Here is a 21,805-nt window from a genome sequence, read left to right on the forward strand (position 1 = left end):
CTAAGTATGGCACATATATACTTATGCAAATTGTCACCTACCTGTGAATGTTAATTTGGTTACAAAAGTGAAACCCAAACAACTGCAGTTCTCACTGTATGCATTCTTATATATAAAATAATAATTACAATGAAAGCACACACAGTTGTGTGTGTGCTTTCAAGAGATGGCCATGAATGCGCGGTATTTTTATTACTAAGGTATGTTTTATTGCTTTTCACCCATCTTGAGAAGGTAGGAAGCTTTAAAAGAATAAAATTCTAGTGCGAAAATTCGCGTTGTGCATTAGTGGGGACGGTTTGGACAAGTTTGTGTTTCAGAACGTTTATTTGAATTAACGTCCGCCTGTCTCCTGTTTGTCTTGTTTACTTCACTCACTCTGATTAGCGCTAATTGAAGAAAAATGTAATTAGTGGATCGTTGCTTGAGAAAAGAGAAAGATCGACTTCAGCCACTGATTGCAACTGTAATAATCATGCAAGCAAGTGGGTGAAACCGCTCGAACGCTCCGCCACACACAACACGCAATTTCTGCATGCTTTCCGAAACCGAAACCAAATAAACCTTAACAAAACAATATTTGACTAATTTTAGACATAATGACAGAGATTGCCTTAACTATCTCATTTACAAACACTCATTAAACTGTAATATGATTTTTTCAAGGCTGTCGCTTTCACAACAAAAGTATTTTCAAACAAGTTAGTACCGCTTATCCAACACGGGGTGGCGGGACGCTCGCTTCAGACAACTCCACGCAGCATTTCGGTGGATGCCGTGGACAGCTGTTTACTCGGTTTGTGAGCCGTTTATTTCGGAAGGCGGGCACAGGGCCTCGACACCGGCACCATGGTTTTAGCCGACTTGGGCCGCAAGATCACCAACGCGTTGCGGTCCTTAAGCAATGCGACCATCATCAACAAAGAGGTGGGTGACTTCCTCCGACCATCGTCGACGATGTCTCCGCTCCAAGGCCTACTTCGACGTCGTGCCGGCCTGTAAAAAGAAACGTCGCTCTTCGTGTGTCGATCTCGGATTCGTGTTGTGTAACCCACGTCGGGCTGTGTTTGAAGAACACCATGTAAACATGTGTACGCGTGTGTCTCGCGTAGCTGCAGCGCACATCAAAAGTTGGGCGACCGCTGATGTCTGGTCCATGCCGCTGATTCTCTTGCGTCTGCATCGCGCGTGTGACAGCTGGCCCGATCTAAAGAAGCAAAGGATCTTTGCCGGCCGGTGGTTAGATACAAAAGCGTAGGCACAGGCCAGGTTGCAGCGTTTGCTTCGGAAACAATGCCGCTAGTCAAAACAGAGAACGTTATCCCTGGGGCCTTGGACGTTAATAACGGCGCTGATCGTACGCGATAAAAGAGACAATTACAGCCCGGAAGTTGGTCAGGGAAAGTTAACCCGAGTATTAGAATGTGACTGTGAACGCAGTTCGCGTTTGCTCGGGAATGATTGACGTGTTTCAACCTGTGTGCGCCAAAAGGGGTCAAGTTTGCTAATTTGCATATGCTCGTCGCGTGTTTGCACTTCGCAATCACGGTCGCCGTGGCTGGTGGCGTTGTAATGTGTTGGTTTCGCTTTGCAGGTTCTAGATTCTATGCTAAAGGAGATATGCACGGCGCTTCTAGAAGCTGATATCAATATCAAGCTCGTTAAGCAGCTCAGAGAAAATGTCAGGTGAGTTCAGAAACATGCTCAGCGTCATACCCACACCGTATCTTGTTCTCGTTTTTCAATACTTTTTTCTTGCATCCATTCCAAGACACTCAAAATGGTATTTCAGGTTGATATTATGTCGCTGTTGTAATGTGTTTTGACATATTATTGCTAGGATCTCATAGGTGACCTCATTCTTCTTGCTTTCATCACAAAACACGTTGCCTGTGTCAAGTATCAGCATGTTTAACGTTGTGTAGCTCACAACATGTCCTTTGCTCTTATCACATCATGCCAGTGAACTACGATGTTGTGAAAATGCAATGCGTACTTTTAGAAACACATCAGTCAAAACTTGACATTGTCAAGAGCTGAAGCGCAATTATTAAAATGTTTCCTCAGACATTTCATCAAGTTTGGTGCAGGTGCTTGCTTTGCAAAAATTCTTCTGTTTTTCCTTGAAAAGGTTTCACGACTCCGGTTGTGAGCCTTCCGTTGCACATAAATTGAAAATTTCCATGTGCAGCGTTTATTACGTTGCATCTTTGAAACTTCACTTAATTGTTCCGCCCGAGGCTTTATTATTTAATATAAATGTACAGTGTGGCCCTCACTTAAAGGGAACACATAAGTGTATTTAAAGCAAATACGAATTTCTGGCAAGTGTACGATTGCCTAGGTTTGCAGCAGATAGATGCATTATGGCTGGTGGCACTGGCACCTTTCTATGCACTTGCACAATGTATTGACATAGCTTAACTGGCGCTTACAGCTGGCACACCAACTGTGTGGAAGATGCACATAAAAGTGCTGCCTTTATCATTTGACTGCACTGTACTTCAATTTTGCTGTCATTGCAGTCTTTCTAGTTATGCATTCCAGACTGTTCTTGCATTGCCTGTAATTACCTCTAGTATTCTGAATGCATTTTCTAGTGGCAAATTTTTAAGTAGAACTGAGTACGGGCATTCTGAAAAAGCTGGCTTTGTATTTGAATTCAATACCATTTATTGCTGTTGTTTCTAAAAAGAATGACATCCGTCTTTAAGAAATATTGCATGCAGATTGAAATTACACATCTGCAACCAGCCTGAAGAGGAAATGTCAATGGTTAGGCGGCTGCAAGACGTTCTAGGGGGGAAAAATATTAAACTCTGTTCTTTTATTCAGTCTACAAAGCCTGCAGTGCTTATCCTATGGAATCATGGCTGCTGGAATGACGTGTATTTGTGGCTGATCTGGATTGACAACGTTCAAAGTGGCCTTGCAGAATTTTTTTTTTCCGTGTATGATCTGATAACCATAATTGTCCTATATATATGTTTTGCCAGAGACGAATATTCAAGAAAGTTTTGAGGTTCAAGTTCTCGACAAACAAAAAAAAAAACATTCGACTTGTTCTTGAGATTTTCAAAAATTCCTGCCTCCTTAAAAGATCACTGATAAAGCTCCATTGGAGCTTTATTTGACGCTTTATTAGACGGCTTGGAGTAAGCTCTCTGAACCCCAGAAAATCTGGTACTGTCTCAGTGCCCAAAATGTTTTACTAAAGTACAGTATTTCCTGGTACCAATACCAGTTTCAGTATTGGTACCCAGGAGGTACCAATACTGATTATGACATCACCATGACTCCATTCCTGCGATTGATATTGCTTACACCTGCCATTGTAGGCAGAATAAATGCATACAGTGCTCTCGTTTATTTTTCACGAGCAACATATCATACTTAGCCTTATTGCTACAAAGCAAAATTTTACAGCAACGCTGTTGAGGGGAGTTTCGCAGCCGTTTTCGTGCGGTGTGGCGTACTTGGTATCAAATGTTAAGAAAAAAACAGCCAGAGTCCCGAATTATTGCTTTGTGACATAATTATCAGTGATTACAAAATAAAGGTTGCCATGCGTAAATACCTCATTCGAATAGACAACTTATTTGCATAAAAGTACAAAGGCTACACGAAGGTACCCACAAAGTGGCTCACATAAAACATGCACACATAATGTCTGCTCGCAGGCTTCTCTAAAGCGCAACAATCTGTTAACGGAATGGTAAAATATATTTAACGGATTCCTTGATTTACATCATTTTCCTCGATTTAACCACTCAGTATATGCCACTCGGTTCTTGGCCAATCCCCGAGAATGAGCATGCCCCGCTACATAGAATTCCTACATGCAACACGAAGCTACAATGTCTGCTCACGGATATCACTAAATTGCATCGTTCTATTAGACTGGTTAATTGTGTTTCAGAAATTCTTTGACTTTAATTTCTTTGATTTAGCCGTCAGTATGTGGCACCACTGGGGGGTGCGCCCGTTCATGGCCGATTCTGCAAAATGGGTACGACCCAACTGTGACACAAGAGGTACAGAATCCCTAAAGTGTACTTGACACGTGTTGTACTATTCTGCGCACGCACCTGTCATCATGAAATTGTACGCAGTGGTCAATAACTGAGACTCATTTCATTAACCGCCTTACTTAAGCTTTGCTTCGCATAGGTTCTAAAATGTGCGTTGGATCTGCATCAGTTTGAAGTGTTTCCCAACGTTCACACTTGCTAAGTGTCCTCCTTTTATGTGCAAGAAGCACGTGGTAGACCTTCTAGAACTTGAAAAATAGGTGTCACAGGCTCCTTGAATTCCATAGTACTACTCTGAGCCTCTTTCTATTTGCCCTTTGTCTTGCCCTGACATTTGCTAAAGAAAATGAAGGTGACTGCAGGTAATTATAGAAAGTTGCAGCAGATGTTTCCACGCTCCTGCAGATCTGTCATCGACATCGATGAGATGGCAGGCCGGGTTGAACAAGCGGCGGATGATCCAGTCTGCCGTGTTCAAGGAGCTCATCAGGGCAAGTTCGCTCAAAATAATTTGTTCTTGCAATAGTTGGTTGCTACTTGCGGGAAGCCATTTCAGTGCAGATAAAACAGACGCAATACTGCGGTGTTCGGTCTCGTGTTCTTTGTGCCTGTTTTATTTGCACTGAAATGGCTTCCCCAATTTCACTCAGCCTGTGTCTGCATTGTGCTATGATGAAGTCAATGCATGAGCATGGATAAGTAACTCATTCGGCACCCGCTGCACCGATTTTGATGAGGTTTCTAGTGACTGCAGCAAGTAGTCGTTTTGTTTAGATCACCCATATCTTTTTGCAAACTTTTTTTTTAATATTTCAAATGAAAAAAAAAAGGACAAAACCTCTAGTACCAAGTTGTCAATTTTAACTCGGCAATAAAAAATAGTATTGCAATTCCGTAAACAACACCATTGAGACATCTAAAGCAGACAAAGTTGATGTATTATGCACCGCTCTGAAACATACCACTAATTTGGGAGTACCACTGCTGCAAAACCCTCGTAAACATTGTAACAATGTCACTTGAGCTGTGGATTCGTATATAAAAATGTTCCGCTTATGATACATTCCAACAGATGCAATCGACAGAAATGCGGTTGTGCAGAGTTACAGATTTGTACACTTCGTGCAGTCAATTTCTTTTTAGACTGCATATTTTAGGCAATTATTTTTTTTAAAGCATGAAGTCCTAAATCAAACTCTGCTTTTCAACCCCTTCTTTTCTCAAAATCAATCCCTGCTCAAAATCAAGCCCTGCTTTTCTAAAATGGCATCAGATATCACGACTGTGTGTTGCCTAGAAAAGCAGCTTTGATGCACCCGGACGGCTCGCTAATAACATCTTTGGTATGTCTTTAGAAGTAGGGACAAATGAATTTAGGATAAAATAGGGGTGAGGCATTTCGTCTAGCCTAAGTCGCATGAGGAATTTCACCCGGGCAAGTTGCTGGCGATTTATGTCACTACATAAGTCACTAATATAGTCACGAGAACTCTAATAAGGAAAAGTTGTCACTAAGGTAACATTTAGTGACTTTCTCACTATGTTACCAACACTCTCTTGTGTGGTAGATGACAACTTTTATGGTGATCAGGTATCATACTTCATAATGATTCATTTCATTTCTTATTCTTTTTGTCCTTCATCAATGGCTCAGATGCCATCACGTCACTTATCTCAGAGTTAGCCTGGTGGCATGGCGAATGATACAAAGAGAAGAACAGTAACTAAAATGGATTTAGTAGAATATGTTCCACAGTCAATAGTGACGGGTATGTGGGATACATTTTATCTGTGTGATGCAAGCATTTCCTCACAAGCATTATTTAAGCGTGGCCATATCTTGTTGGCAGTTGGTGGACCCCAGTGTCAAGGCATGGCAGCCGACAAAAGGCAAAAACAACGTCATCATGTTCGTCGGCCTCCAAGGCAGTGGCAAGACCACGACGTGCACAAAGGTTTGTGTTTGTCGCCTCATTAATTCCACTCGCATGCGCCGTAGAACATCTCTTTTTACTTAGAGCATGTGCTGGTACACGTGAAGAAAATTAATGGAGGCACCAAAGAATGGGACATCAGCAGGCCACACACATATGAGCATGACTAGCAGCCATAATGTTAATTTGTAGTGAAGAACTAGATGTATGCAAGGACATCTGCATGTCTGTGCGGTTCACTTGCAATGGTACCTCATGTAGCGGGCCGATTGTTATGCAATAGGCTTTATCCTCTATATCGTATAATACGGACCACTTTTAAAGGGAACACTTAATTAGAACTGAACCGAAGATAACTTCTGCGTTCATTCCTACTTTTTGTGAAAATAAGTGGCTGATGGTAAAAGTAGCACAAGCATCCATTGATAGATTAGCATTCTGCAGGCAATCGTGCAAAATGTGCATATGTTATCAGCACTTTATGTTATCAATGTTTTACTTGCTATGGGAGTCTGCAGCAAGGAATTTCTTGCGGCCATTACGCTAATTAAGGGACACTAACTGTATTAGTAAATCACCCTTCTTCAATACCTAAAAGCCACTCTTATTGTAGACGAGGCTTCATAAGCCAGAAAAGACGGCAAAAACAAAAGACAGGGGGCGACACTGCCTTGAAGTTCTCATACCAGCTCACTGTGACATCATTGATGTTGGACCTCGGTAACATTTTGACTGGTAAAGATGGATTACATTGTATTCTAAAGTAGCCATAGACTCAACTTAGCAAGTTTTTAAAACTTCTGCTGTGACACAATAGCCGAAACACGAAAAAAAATCGTTTGAAATTTGCGACCTCACACTGACATGCCGTCGATGGAATTTTGGCGTGAAATTTTAAGGAACACAACTGGTGGCCTTCATTTTCTGTTCTGGTATCAACCTCTTACTTACAAAATTAACTAGAAAAGAGTTCTGAAAAAAAAAATTCGTGATCATTCGAAACTGATTTAGTGGTTCTCTTTAGCGTCCTTTAAAAGTGCGCCTCGTTACTTGCTTCAAGTTACTGCATTTTTGGTGGCACAAACGTTATTCAATGTTTCCAACACGCAGCAAGCTCGACGACTTCTTTCGTGTCTTCATTGGTCTGTAGACTCCTCGCCTCTAACGGTGCATCTCTTGTTCTCATTACCTGCCATGGTAGCTTAGTGGCTGCAGTGTTTCACTGCTGAGCTCGGGGTCATGGCTTCGATCCCAGCCATGGTGGCCGCATTCCTATCGAGACAAAATGCAAAAATGCTTGTGTACTTAAATTTAGGTGCATCTTAAAGAAACCCCAGGTGGCCAAAGTTGATACGGAGGCCCCACCACGGAGGGCCTCGTAATCGTATCAAGGTTTTGGCACATAATTTTTTTTAATCATTGTGGCAAGTAAGCCAAGACACTTAGGGGTCCCTTCTGTCCGCAGCTGGCCTATTACTACCTGAAGAAAGGCTGGAAGACGTGCTTGGTCTGTGCCGACACTTTCCGAGCCGGTGCGTTCGACCAGTTGAAACAGAATGCGACCAAGGCGAGGATACCCTTTTACGGAAGGTGAGCAGGTGTTTGTTTATAGTGCAGACGTATGCACTGTACACATTTATATGCAACTCATGCCATAACATATTGGAGTGGTCTTCTAGATAATGTTGCCAACATGCGCATTCCGGACTCCATCAAATAGAAACTGCGCATAATGTTTTCGGAGTTTTGCTTCACTTATTTAACGTTGAAATAATTCTGAATAGCCATTGTGTAACTGCAGCGGCACATTGATTCTTGTTTGTATAATGTAGTGTTTTGGTTTCATTACAGCATTGTAATTTATCCCTTATGGGCTACTGTCTCCATTTTTGTCTAAATCAAAATTATTTCTGCATAGCTAGTGTATGCTTCTTACATTTTGTTTTTGTTCATAATCGCTGTGGTTAACTGGTACTATTGTAAACTTATCAACGTATGCTCAGTTTTCTTAAATTCCCTTGTATATTAGCCCACTCACTAAATGTTCTATGTGGCAAGTGTGAGGTATCTGAATAAATAAAGAAATAAATGCATTCGTGCAGTGAGAATTTGTCAAAAAAAAAAAAGGCTTCCCAAGGTTGTCAGGAAAGGTGGCAAGCACGTCTTGTTTTTTTAAGCAGACATTCATTTATTTGCCGTATTTGCACGTTTCTAATGTGCCCCCAAATCTAACATGCACACAATGTTCGCTGGTTTAAAATAAGAAAATGAAAGTACACCTCATGTGTACTTCACAAGATTTTATGTGCCTCTGCATTGTACCTGCCGAAGTATGCGCCCGAGAGTGTTCCTGGCACTGTACACAGATACTGAGCTTAGCACAGTGCCAAAAACACTGGCGACTGTGTGCGCTGACGTATCTGTGCTGAGTCGCATGATATCTTGCGAAAGTGATAGTACCTCTGAATACCATTGACCGTCAATCGCAGCGTGAACCCATAGCTGCCTTCGCAAAAAAATGGTCTCTGTTGCCGTCATGGGCTGGCAATGTCGCTGCGTCTGACAGCTCTAACGGTATGCTGTTGCCAGCACCACGACCATAGTTTCAGTTTCGTATCTGATTGTAATGTGCATGACAATTTTTGGACCCATTTTCTCAGGAAAATATCTGTGCGTTAGATTCGTGTAAATATGATACTGTTTCATGTCTGGTCTGCACCCAAGAAATTTAGTTCCAAATTTAAGAAAACAAAGTGTCCCTTACGCAAGATTATGTGCTAATTTACAGCATCGCTTGTGTTTGTTTGTCTATGTGCAAAATTCATCCTCATCTTTGTCCATATTTGCCACAAGACATGGCATACTCCTCTTGGGCAGACACAGCAACTAGGCCTCATGCTACATCACCTTCTGAATGAATCATTGGGCCATTCAGCATCTCTATGACAAATTGACGTTCACGAGTGCGGTACCTTCCCTGTAAAAACAAAAAGGAAGGAGACACTGCTTGTTCTCCAAAGCTCCACGTCTTGTACTTTTAACTGAATAGTAACTCACACAAAATTTGTGACAAGCATTTTGTTCTGTCCTTGCAGTTACACAGAGGTCGATCCGGTGGTGATAGCTCAGGAAGGCGTGGAGAAGTTCAAGAACGAGGGTTTCGAAATCATCGTCGTCGACACGAGCGGGAGGCACAAGCAGGAAGACTCGCTATTCGAGGAGATGTTGCAAGTGTCCAACGCCACCGTGAGTGCTTTTCCCGTCTGTCATTCCAGCCCGTTCCCTTGCGCCCTTCTTTCTCCTTGCTTTCATTTTGGGCTGGACATGCTTACCCTCGGCTACCGGGGTTTTCTTATCAATGTGAAGGTTTGTACAGTAAAACCTCGTTAATTTGACCCTCGTTAATTCGGAAAATCGGTTAATTTGGACACGTCCTTTGGTCCAGGCTGGCGTATGCATTATTTAATGCAATGAAACTCTCATTAATTCGGACATATGTGAAAAATGATCGTTGTTGAAGAGCAAAACCATGTACGCAGTGCCAATATGACACATCTTTCACTTGCCGTACTTATGGTTTTTCTGATAAGTGGGGTGTGCACAGCAAGCCTTCATGACTGTGCATGCAGCATTTGTTCTGCGTCTGCCTGTCACATAAAAATATGCTGTTCCTCTCTCTCTGTTCTCGTAGAAACCCGACAACATCATCTTCGTAATGGACGCATCGATTGGTCAAGCCTGTGAGGCGCAGGTGAGCCCTCAACTGAGTTGAATTTTTCATTGTTGCTCAACTAGGGTGATGCGTCTTCATACTGTGCCTGCAGTCAAATAAGAAAAAAAAAGCAATGCATCAAAGCCGAAACCTAACCAGGGAGACCAGAAAACAACTGCAGGGGGAATCATCTGCGGTGACCCTGGAAGATGCATGCACCTTGTTCTAACAAGAGAACTACAGTGCACTTATAACACTTATAACGTAACCGCTTTTAGCGCGGGACCGGTTATAGCGTGGGTTTTTTTGACCACCGATATATCTCCCATAGAACTCAATGTATAGGTGGACCGTTTATTGCGTAGGTGCGCGAAGCAGAATACCGGTTATAGCGCGGTTCTTTAAGCGCGCGACCATGAAATCGGCACACGGAGCACGGCCTTTTCTAGAAGGCGTTGAGCACGACCCGCACGGTTGCCGGGTGCGCAAACGCGGAGGAGTGGGAGCGCGGGCGCACGCATGGAGACCAGCGACGAAAAGTGAAACAGAAAGTCGTAGTTTCCTCCGAAAGGCGAAGCAAATTTACTATTAGAGTATACGGAGTAAGGATAGTAGTTTTATCGCCTGCATAAACTTGGCCACATCTGCTTACTAACTGAATTAACTAGCATGGTGTCAACGCACACAAGCAAACATAAATAGATCGCACTCGACGACCGCAGACAAGCACTCTCAAAACGCAGGCGTGAGCAAACGCGGTAGGAGCAGCGACCGAAGGTTCGTGTGGTCTATCGCTTCGACGGAAACTGAGCGGCGAAAGCACAGCGCATACAAAGGTCAGAGCCGTGTGGAGATCAGTGGTGGAGATCGCTTTCAAGATACGATGCGCGTGACACCCCTCAGCCGCACAAAGTACGCAGTGGCTTGCAGAGAAAGCTGAGCACCCTCCCTCCCGCGCTGCCTTCGCGCTTTCCGCCTTTCGTGTGGGAGATGGAGTCGCCAGTTCCCCTTGCGCCCGGTCGCAAGATACTCATTGAGTGCCGCAGCTAAACGTCGCCTCGCTTCCCTCCCTCCCATCCCCCCACGGCCTTCTGCACGAACTCCCGGACTTACGTTATAAGCGGTCAATACTGTAGTAGAGACATACTGAGACAGTGTGTTCAACTACAATGCATTTTGAACACTCTGGTATCATAAGGCTCTTCTCGGCATTAAAAAAGCTTAAGGAGGGACACGGCTACGAAGCAAATTGTTGATTTCATTGACTTTATGTTAAGGTTTAACTGTACTACAACACGTAGAAATTGTTCGCTCGAAGGCAGGGATTGGGAGTTTAGATGTCTATCCTCATAATTTCATTTGTGGAGAAGCTACACGACTCTCGGTCATGCCGTATTGGTGCACATGACCATAGTGCCAGGCAGAACATACAATACCAATTTCGATCACCTCTGTACCATCCGAAAACATTGCCTCCTTCTAATGCCCCTTGCCTAACTCGTCTGCTTAGAATTCTGGGGCAGTATTCCTGAATGATCACTTGTGAGGATACTTCCACTTAGCGAGATTCCACGGTACTTGCATTGGAGGTGTCAGCGTCTACAGGCGACGGCATTCCTGACACTGTGCTAGGACAGCCTGCTTGCCTCATTGCCTAGAATACTGTCGCTCGTAAATGCCAATGTGCCTGGCGTTACAGTAAATGCGACACCTCTCAAAAGGGAAACTACCCCAGGATGGGATCATCCAAAAATACTGCCCCTGCAGGTTGGGACAGCTTGCATGCCTAAAAAAAAAAAAAAAAACTGAGAACACACTTTATCTCTCCTCTCTCTCTCTCTTTTTTGAGTTATTAAGCTAGTAGCAGCTTTCAGCCAATGTCCTGTGTCATTGCAGGCACGTGCCTTCAAAGAGAAAGTGGACGTTGGGGCTGTCATCGTCACAAAGCTTGATGGCCATGCGAAAGGTGGAGGAGCTCTCAGCGCGTGAGTCCATCGTCAGCAATACTACTTGCTTTCTTTCTAAGCTGTGAGCAGAAGACTGTTGATTGCAAGTAGTGCTGGATATATAGACCAGCCGTCCAGTTCATATACAAACCAGAGACCTGTAGATTAGCAATACTGTTCGACTTAAATAGAATATAATGTGGACTGTGCGCGAGCGGGCACAATTTTTTTTTTTTTTATTTATATCACTTGTGAATGTGTGCCTGATCTTGTTATAGTATACTATACTTAGCAGACTTGTGCCAATGCAGAATTTAGTGCACGAGGTAAGCTCAGCCACCAGACAACTAAGCTCTGCGGGAAAGACGGTCTCTCAGTGATAGGGGGCACTGGTTTGCAAATGGCAAAGGCGCGACTTAGCGCAGTGGCAGGGAATGAAGAAAATTGCCTCGAGTCCAAATGCAATAAGAATGCTATTTGAGGGTGTGTATAAGTCTAATAGGCTCAAGGTTGGCAGGTATGCAGGGGTGTGCATATGTAAGTTGCAGATGCTCATTGCATTTTGTGTGTGCACTGTTTGGAGTTGCTGTTTTGTAGTGTGAAAAAGGGTTTTGCATGCACCATGCACTAAAACTGTGTCACTTATTACTGCTCTCCAGGGTGGCAGCAACGCATAGTCCAATCATCTTCATAGGTACCGGGGAACACATAGACGACTTTGAGCCCTTCAAGGTCAAGCCTTTCATCAGCAAACTCTTAGGTGAGCTACAAATTGCAAGATTTGTTCCTGTGTTTTCAGTTTCCTCTAGTTACAGCAAAACAATGTGCTGCCGATCATACAGAACCTTTATCAACACTTCTTTTATGTGCCAGGTAAAAAAGAAAAAAGTTTTGCTTTCCTTAATCTGACATTTTACTTTTGTTTAGAGGGCCTTATGTTCAGGCGAGTGTAACAAAACTATATGGCAGTACTTTTGTCTCCTGCAGTCTCAACCATGTTCAGATTTGATGTCATCATGCGAGTGCAAGTTTTTGTAACATGTAACGCTTGGCATTGTATTCAATATGTCCCATCTGTTCAGTATGAAGTGTAGCACCATCTTAGCATTCAAGAGCATATGCTGACCTTACAATGTTGTCACGCTTTAACACATACAGAATGGCTCAGAATTGGAGCATTGAGCTGAACCAAGCTATTGAGCTAGTGACATAGCATACTTAGGGATAATTTTTCAATTTCACACTTCTTAAACAAGGTTTTCCTGCTTGATCTTAGTAGACGATACTCGGTGATTTGCCATCAATTTACAATAAACTTAACTGAACGATTCCTTCTAAAGAGAAAAGGTTGGCATTGTCTGGCTACTTTGACATTAGGCACATTGGTGATTGTATTTACAAAATATAGGTTACAAAAAGAAAATTGTGAATCCATTATGCACCTTTCAGCAATGAAACAAACTATCCAGTGCAGACTACTGTGTATTGTAAATTCATTGCTGACAAGAAACTATAGACACATAAATCAGATTGTTTAGATGACTGACAACTGTGCTTGCGGCTATCATTGTGCTTTGTGTGTATTGTTTCGTTGGTGCATGTTCATTGAAGGGTTGAATTTTTAACTAGTAGCACTTTTGGCAGTTCCGTTCTTCACCATCAGTACAACGTGGCAGTAATTTATGAAAGAGCCCATGTTGAGTATACCAACTTTCAGCATAACATCTATGCTGTGCTTTATCATAATTACGTAAAGTATTTGCAATTTTTGCAGCTTTCTGCTTATTAGGCATCAAGTTGGTTTCTGATTTTGATGTCCCAAGATTATGAAATCAAATAGGACCTCTTAAGGACTTGAATCGCAGCACCTAAACTTTTCTTTATGAGATTTAGCCACTCTATAATGCTGACGGCCACTCCTTTTCATATAATACAAAACAATAACAGAAAGATATTGTACGCGTGAGATAAGAATAAAAAATCTAGAGCAGAATTTGCTAAAAAGAGCCAAGGAAGTTCACATACAGTCCTAGACACACAAGAACATAGAGAAACTAAAGGTGAGAACAAGTTGCACCGCATGCAATGCTGGGTTCCGACATATACAGTAGACTTTTGTTCATTTAACTCTGGTTCATTTGACTGAATGTACTGACCCGCACCTGTGCATTTTTATGGGCTCAAAATTTTGTATTTCAATCCTAATATTTACATTCACCAGGTAATCCGAACTTGACCAGTGAACATGCACTTAAAGCGTCGATCAAAATGGCGTCCTCTTGCCTGTGCTTCAGTCGGCTGCCCAGCGGATTATGATGGCTACAATGATGTCATTTCATGGTGGTGCTAGCGTAGTCTCATTTTTTCATTTCAGCGGCTCCTAACAAAATCCTCGAATCTAAGCCGACTCTGGTGTTTCATGATGCATGATTCTAAAAAAAAAAAAAAAAAGACTATCGACTTAAATTCGAATATATACGGTATGCTGCGCTGAGTTTGATGCCTCAAAATTTTAATTTAAGCATGAGAAAGTAACGCATAGCCTATAGTAGCGTTTTTGGTGGGCTGGATTGAGTTTTCAGTTGTGGACAATTCTGCAAACAAATTTCTAATAACAATAATTGAACTCTAACTTAAACAACATTTCGTAATTTTTTTTGTACAAATGCACTCTCCATGGCCAGAAATAAAAGTGCACAAGTTGTACTAATATTCCTTGATGTTGAACCAATGTTGGGCATTGCAGGGTTAAAGAGCCTCAAGTGGTTGATGTTATTCCGAAGCCCACACTGTGGCATATCTCATAGCTGGTGTGTTGCTTTGGGACATTAAACTTTATGATTTGATTTGGCTAAGAACCAAGTCGGTTTTAGGTCTTGAGAATGTGAGCATCTGAAATCAAATAGTACCTGTCTCGACCTTGACTCAACAGCGCTGGACAAACGAGGAAGCTCGGTGGTTCTGTGAAGGCGAAGCAGGGTTGTGGGTGTGGTCGCGGATGTTCCACGATTCTCATCTCTCCGCGCAGGCATGGGTGACATTGAGGGCCTCATCGACAAGGTCAATGAGCTGAAGCTCGATGACAACGAGGAACTAATTGAGAAGCTCAAGCATGGCGAGTTCACACTGCGTGACATGTACGAGCAGTTCCAGAACATCATGAAGATGGGACCCTTCAGCCAGATCATGGTGAGCACTTCATTGTTCAGGCTTTTGTATTCTCCAGCCTTTTTTGTGTCCGTGAATGGCCTTTGAGACGGGATATCAACATTCTTTGTGTTTGTTTTGATGCTGTCTTGCTGTTATTGGCGGTGTTATAGATGGTGTCCAGATTGCAGCCCTTTAGCAATTACTCCCTCGTAGTGTGTGGGGGGGGGGGTAGGGGGTTGTAAAAAGGACACCGACAAGAAAGAGTGACACCGCAGCATTGTTTTCTTGCAGACTGCATCCCTGTGGTGTAGCTCGTTCTTGTCGGTGTCTTTATTTCACTGTTTTCATTCCAGGCATGTAAACCGACTCGCCCAAATATACACTTTAGTTCCTCGAAGTGATAAAAGCCGGAGCGATATTGGCGTAGGAATGGAAAAAAAAAAGTAAATATAGGAATGTGTCTGTGTTAAGCAATGGCTTGCTTGCAGTAGTGATACGCGTTGGGATGTGATATGCAAGCATTGCGTTTTCCGAGCACTGTCCACCCCCAGAACACCGAGACAAGGTCCTGCATGTACATCCGGTTTGCATGGCCTCCGAATTGCAACAATACGCTGCCGCCAAAGCGCAGTGCACCACAGTCTCAAAGGCCACGCTTACGGCATACTGCGATGTTGACAATCATCCTCAGGCATGCCACATGCACTGCACGTGAACTGAAATGTTATTCTGTTAAACTGAATTTAAAGTTCAAAGGTGGAGACAGTCAATTCTAGAAGAGCCAGCTCCTGGTACACCTGATAGGCTGATACCCATATACCCATTCTGCTGATACCCATTCGTATCAGCTTATCAGAGCTTCATTATGAGACACCAGGTGTCAAGAATCAATGGGCAACAAGGTGTGCAGTGTATTCTAAACACCACGGATTGTCGTTAGGGCTATAGTTCCACCATGATTTCTTCCTTTTGTGGAACCATTACTGGGGCAGGATGGCCAAGGCGTTTCTCAGTTCCTGTTTACAGAGAGCCAGTATAGTTGTGGCTTCTGTGCAGGGCATGATTCCAGGCTTCAGCAGCGACTTCATGACAAAAGGCAATGAGCAGGAGTCCATGGGAAGGCTAAAAAAGCTTATGACCATCATGGACAGCATGAACGACCAAGGTACAGACTGAGACTCTTCTTTCCGTAACCTCCCCGTGCCTTGGAGGCCTTATGAATTGCCATGAGTTACCGTATTGACTCGGTTTTAGCTAGCACATTTTTGTGGGAGGGGGGGGGGGGGGGCAATTAACAAACAAAAGCAGACTTGACTGAAAGTGAGCAATGAGATTCTGGGACGAGCTAAAATCAGATGAAAAATTGATGAAAAAAAGCATCATCACTTGATATGTGACATGGATGTATGGTTATGATGTGGAAACCAAGCGTCGGTCATCACAGTGGACGAGACACTTTTCACAGTGACCCAAGAAGGCATGACAAGTTCTGTCCAGTGTGAAGGTCTCGCTCATGTTTTTTTTTTTTTTTTTTTTGTGTGTGTGTGTGTATGCAGAAGGTGTCATTCATCATGAATTTCTTCTACAAGGAAAGGCTGTAAATAAGGGATACTATCTGGATGCTTTGACAAGTGTTCGTGAAACATTCAGAAGGGAAAGACCCAATGTTTAGGAGGAACAGCGCTGGATGTTCAATCATGATAATGCGCATGCCCACACACCACTGCGCATAATAGAGGTGTAGGCCAAGAACTTGACACCACTTGTTCCCCAGACTCTGCATTCATCTGACTACAGCGAAGGCGATAAACCTGAATAGCTGATGAATAAATGCAAGCAACTGATTTTTACAAAGCTTGAGAACGTTCCCGGTAAACCTCGTACATTGCATTAACTGGACATGTTAAACTATATTTAGCACACAAATCAGTTCAGTACAATGCGGTTTTAGTGTAATCAACCACTTAGCAACAGTATCTGCAAGGTTTCACCATTTTGCAACATACGGCGACCGTAATTTTGGATAGAAAATACTTTGGGTATAGGTACCTAATGGACCTTTTTGTTGCATTTGCAGGGTCTACTGTAACGAGCGGGAACTGTACAGGGTACTAAAACGAAACGAAATAATTTGCCTTTCCACGTGTTCCGGCCTTGCTCGTGCTTTGCAAGCTTCATGCGCAAGCATTTTGTTTGTGCCATTCTCTTCGTTCTGCCTCCAGAGCTGGATCACCGGGAAGGGGCCAAGCTGTTCTCACGGCAGACGGGTCGGGTCACAAGGGTCGCCCGGGGCGCCGGTGTCACCACTCGCGAGGTGCAGGAGCTCCTCGCGCAGTACACCAAGTTTGCCGCCATGGTGAAGAAGATGGGCGGCATCAAGGGCCTCTTCAAGGGTGAGCCACCGTTGCTACTGGTTTTTTGCAAATACAGTTTCCTAGAGAGTTACGTAAAACAGGGCTTCTCAAACTTCTGGCCTTTGGGAACCCCACCAGCTTTCTCGGAGTGTCGTGAAACCTTTCTCTCTGCTCATACACAGACTCTCTATTAGGGCTCATTAAAGCATACAGAGAATGAAGGGAGGGAGGGGGGGGTCGCATCTTTTCTTGATTTGCCAGTGCGTTGGTGAGACATAATTATGCCAACGCGGCACCGCTGCCGCGTTTGCGTGTGACCTCCGTTTTCGGCGTATTATCTTTAATCACGAAAGCCATCGCTCTTGGTAAGGAACTCGTGATGATACATAGAAAAGCAATTTTTTTTGCCTGTGCTGCTCTGTCCACCGTAATGCAGTGCGGTGCAACCATGCAGCTATCACTCAAGTACAGTAGAACCTCGCTGATATGTTCCCACTTAATACGATTTCCCGGCTCCTACGTTCGCAATCACGAAAAATAAACATAACCCCATAGAAGAATGTGTTAATACGTTCTGGTTAATACGTTCCCGGAAAATACGATTATTCGGCAGCAACATTCAGCATTGCGGCAAACTGCGGTCGTATGATACGTTCTGCAACAAAAAATTATCATTCAGGTGTGCAGAAAGGCCGCTCTCGTGTGCTTGTGAAGCGCCAAATGGCAGACAGCCGCCGCACGGCTTCTCTGCAGTGCTCAATCCCCCCCCTCCGCGACTTCTCTGCATTGCTCGTTCGTCCGAAGTGACAAAGCGCGGCAGCAGCGGCCAGCGAATTGACCTTTGCGCTACCTCGCACCTCGCTTCAACGCGAACTACTAAGCGGCGAAAACAGGCGGACGCCGCGTGCGCGGCGCTACAACTTGTCGAGATCGTAGCGGAGGTGGTGACGGACGAGGCGCCTGAAGACGGCGGCGAGAACGAAGGCTTGCGCCCACCGGCTACTTTCGCCGAAGCCCTTGCTGGCCTGGAAGCCTTACAAAGCTTCTTTCACACGAAAGACAATGAAAATGCGGACTAGGGTGTGACGCACCAGCAGAAAATACAGTCGAATCTCGATAATTCGAACTCGAAGGGGCCGAAAAATTTGTTTGAATTAAAAGGACTTATTTTTGACGTATTTGTGCACCATAGCGCTACGTACGAACGGTGCGAGTCGTGAAATACTCGCGACGCGCAAGCACATAGCAAGCAAGGGCCACGGAACTGCCCACGCCGACCAACGCTCTCATCTCGATAGTGCCTCTTCCTCTTCACAACCACAATCTCTCTCTCTCTCGCATCCCGATAACAGCAGTGAACGAAACTTCAGGGAGCTTCAGGTTAATGCAGCATTGATACTGTAGTCTACGGTTTATATGTAGTTACTGCTAAGCATGGCTGTAACACGGATCTTGCACATCTCGGTTGCAGGCGGCGACATGGCAAAGAATGTGAACCAGGCCCAGATGAACAAGCTGAACCAGCAGATGGCAAAGATGATGGATCCACGGGTCTTGCATCAAATGGGTCAGTTGTTCAATCGTGGCTTTCTCCCTGCAACATTTGCAACATTGTGCAGCATTCGTTAGCCAATCTGTTGTCACTTACCCATTCTTTGTTGTGTCAAACTCGTCCCTGTGGTTCAGTGGCTATGGTATTCTTGGGCCCAAGGTCACAGATTCAACCTGCAGCTGCAATGGCATCCGCTTTCTGGTCGGAGCGAAATGCAAAAGGGGTCAGATACCCAGGCATTCAAAATTAATCTGGAACCCTCTACTAAGAGTACGTCTCGCATAGCTCCTGTGCTGTTCCTTTGGGACATTAAACCGCACAAATCGGTCAACCAATCTTGATTTGCTCATAATTTTTGTCCAATATAAATTAGCACGAAAGTTACATCAAGGATGACAAAGGAAGTGACAAACACGGACGGGCATAACATTTGTTGCTTGTTTGCTTCATTGTCCCCGCATTTTTCAAACTGCGCTTTTTGAAGCTAACAGCAGTGCCGACCAGTTTTTAGTTAGTAGTAATGTATGCAAAATGCTGTGTTTAAATATGTGTAAGGTGTCAAAATGGCTGTCGTGATGAAATCACTTGCAACAGCAAAGTGCTCACATGCAGTAGTATAGTGTTGAAAGTTTGGTGAATTGCTGTTGGTTCATTCTTGGAACAGCGCGAAAAGACTGGACGTGATAAAGGAAAAGATGAAACAGTGCTAACTATCAACTGAATTTTCATTGAGGGAAGGAAACTGCATCTAGGGCAATACATAACATAACATTGATGGCAATAAACAACTGCACAAAGCACCAACAAAAACAGGCACAGCACTGCAGCTTCAAGGCTTTGATACTTCTAGAAGCATTATTTCTTCCTTTGACAGGGTGACACTTGGCTGGCTTACACAGGGCTGAGCTTCTTTGTCAATATGATAGGCTTCAATGATTTTCCTCGCATTTTGATCACAACGCTTGCACAATACTATCATATTTATTCAAATATCAGGTGATATTGTGTCAACGGTGTGAAAACACTCGTCACACCAATCCTACTGCTTTCTTTTGTGCAGGTGGCTTCTCCGGTCTGCAGAACATGATGCGGCAACTCCAAGGTGCTGCTAGTGGGAACGCTAACAACCTCATGAACATGGGAAAATGAGCTGCCATGACCCCGGTGTATGACAGCCCCTTTTATATAAGAAACGCGGCAAGCATGTGAGATCAACATCGAGAAGCCCCGGAACGCGGTGCAGCCACGCCCACGTCGCCTGTTGCCCGCTCGCAAACGATTTTTTGTGCCACCCCAGCCCCCTCCTTTCTTATTTTCCCCTCTCGCTCTCTTCAAATTGTGCCACTTCACAAAAACTGTGTCGCAACAGATATATCCGAACTTTAGAGACTCTTGTGCATAGTCGAGCCCATTCACAGTTCTTCACAAACGTTTTTGCAGTGTCACGTTCTCTCAGCACGGTTGTGTCACTGTTTAGATGGTCATCACAGGCGAGAAACATGTTTGTACCTTTGCGCTTTCCAATCGCTCGCACGGCGTGGTCTAGGACAAACGTTGCAATCAGTTCGCAAATGCGCACGTTCTTTCTCCTTTTCTTTGTTTCCTTTCTTGCGCAACTCGCGAGTGCCACGGGAACAGATATACAGTTTCGCTGAGTGCATGCAGGATGATGCCATGGAACATTGTACAGCGTGACGACCGCATTTGCCGCTGCCGCAGTGTTGATGACACTGCAAATTGTGTCTTGCAACTATGAACCGTAGTACACTGTCAAGGGAACACATTTTTCTCGAATGAAGCGGCCGCGTCGTACGTCTCAAGCTAGGGTGCCTCTTTTCAGGGTGGACGACTGAATGATTGTGTAAGCGACATTGATGTCAGTATTGTTGTCCTACCAAGCTTGCTTTTTTTTTTAAGAGGAATTGGTGTTGAAATTCTTTTTTTTTTCTGTTCCTTTTATTACTGCATTCATTTTTTGTTGCCCAAAGCATGTTATGTGCTCACAATGCCTGCAGTGAAACGTAGTACCGTTAAACATTATGTTCATGATGTGGTGCAACTATTACAATTTTTTTTGGTTCGCATCGCTAGTTTAAATTCTCAGAGCTTTTTACCTCATGTCGCTCTTTCTGTACGGTTGGTGAACGGGAAGGACCTTTTGTACAGGATCGTGTTTTTGACACATGTGTATGGAATGTACGGCAAATGGCAAACTTGTTCTTGTTTTGCTTTCTAAATGTACAGAATACATTTGAAGTTTCGACGTGACGACAATGCATTTCTTGATACAAAAAAAGAACATTAAAGGCTTCTGAATGAAGCTGTACTCTTTGTGCTGGCCATTTTCTTGGATGGCATGTGAATATTGAAAACACGGGGCTAGTAAGAAAACTTGGGACTTGGCAGTCAGACCAATTTCAACACTTTTCATTTGCTCTTGACTAGAACGATGGATATTCTTAGCTACACCTTTGAAACCGGTGATGGCTGATGCTACCGAGTTCATAATTTTTGCCTTTCATGTGTGCTCAATGGAGGCCCTTAAGACCTGCAATTTATGTGTCAGGTTTCTTTTTAAATGGTGATCTGTAATCGCGAGCATCAGCACTGAGTCACTTGCTCAGTGATGATGCAGGAGACAATGCAGTTTTTCTCACTGATTACAAGACATATTTCGCACAAGCAAAGAAGCAGAAGTAATCTATTTTATAATTAGAGCACTTACCGGGAGCAGTGAAAATATATATCACAGCACTGAGTCCAATGCGCAGCAGTGCATCACTACATGCACTTATATACAGGGTGTTTCAGCAAACACTTTCAAAAATTCTTACAGGTTGCCTGTGGCAGATAGCCCAATTCTAGTTCATGAGCTGGTCTACTCGAAGAGGCAGACATTATTTGCACAAGAAATTGAAATGCATAATTGAATAATTAACAAAAATTTACAAATGAAGTTTTAACTAATTACCTGATGGCCCATATTGCAATTTACAAATTGTAGCCGTGGAGTTCACAAGGCGGTTCCACTTGGAACGAATTTTCGGGATGACACCAGTTTCGAGATATTAATTCCCGAACTTTGCAGAGAAATGCATTGGCATTCCAGTTAGTTTCTTAACAAAA

At 43.7% G+C, this 21,805-nt stretch overlaps 1 protein-coding gene across 1 annotated transcript; it reads left to right on the top strand.

Moving 5' to 3' along the window:
* The first annotated feature begins 738 nt into the window (after positions 1–738).
* Positions 739–21,005, top strand: LOC119457945 (signal recognition particle 54 kDa protein-like). The gene is given in 15 exon segments (XM_037719720.2): positions 739–927; positions 1,595–1,686; positions 4,437–4,464; positions 4,466–4,522; positions 5,882–5,986; positions 7,431–7,555; positions 9,061–9,211; positions 9,657–9,716; positions 11,574–11,662; positions 12,283–12,383; positions 14,652–14,812; positions 15,830–15,938; positions 16,996–17,166; positions 18,599–18,694; positions 19,740–21,005. Coding segments are annotated over 15 exon segments (1,512 nt in total). The 5' UTR covers positions 739–849; the 3' UTR covers positions 19,829–21,005.
* Positions 21,006–21,805: the final 800 nt, after the last annotated feature.

The sequence above is a fragment of the Dermacentor silvarum genome, chromosome 7, assembly GCF_013339745.2.
Source record: "Dermacentor silvarum isolate Dsil-2018 chromosome 7, BIME_Dsil_1.4, whole genome shotgun sequence".
Taxonomy (NCBI): Eukaryota; Metazoa; Arthropoda; class Arachnida; order Ixodida; family Ixodidae; genus Dermacentor; species Dermacentor silvarum.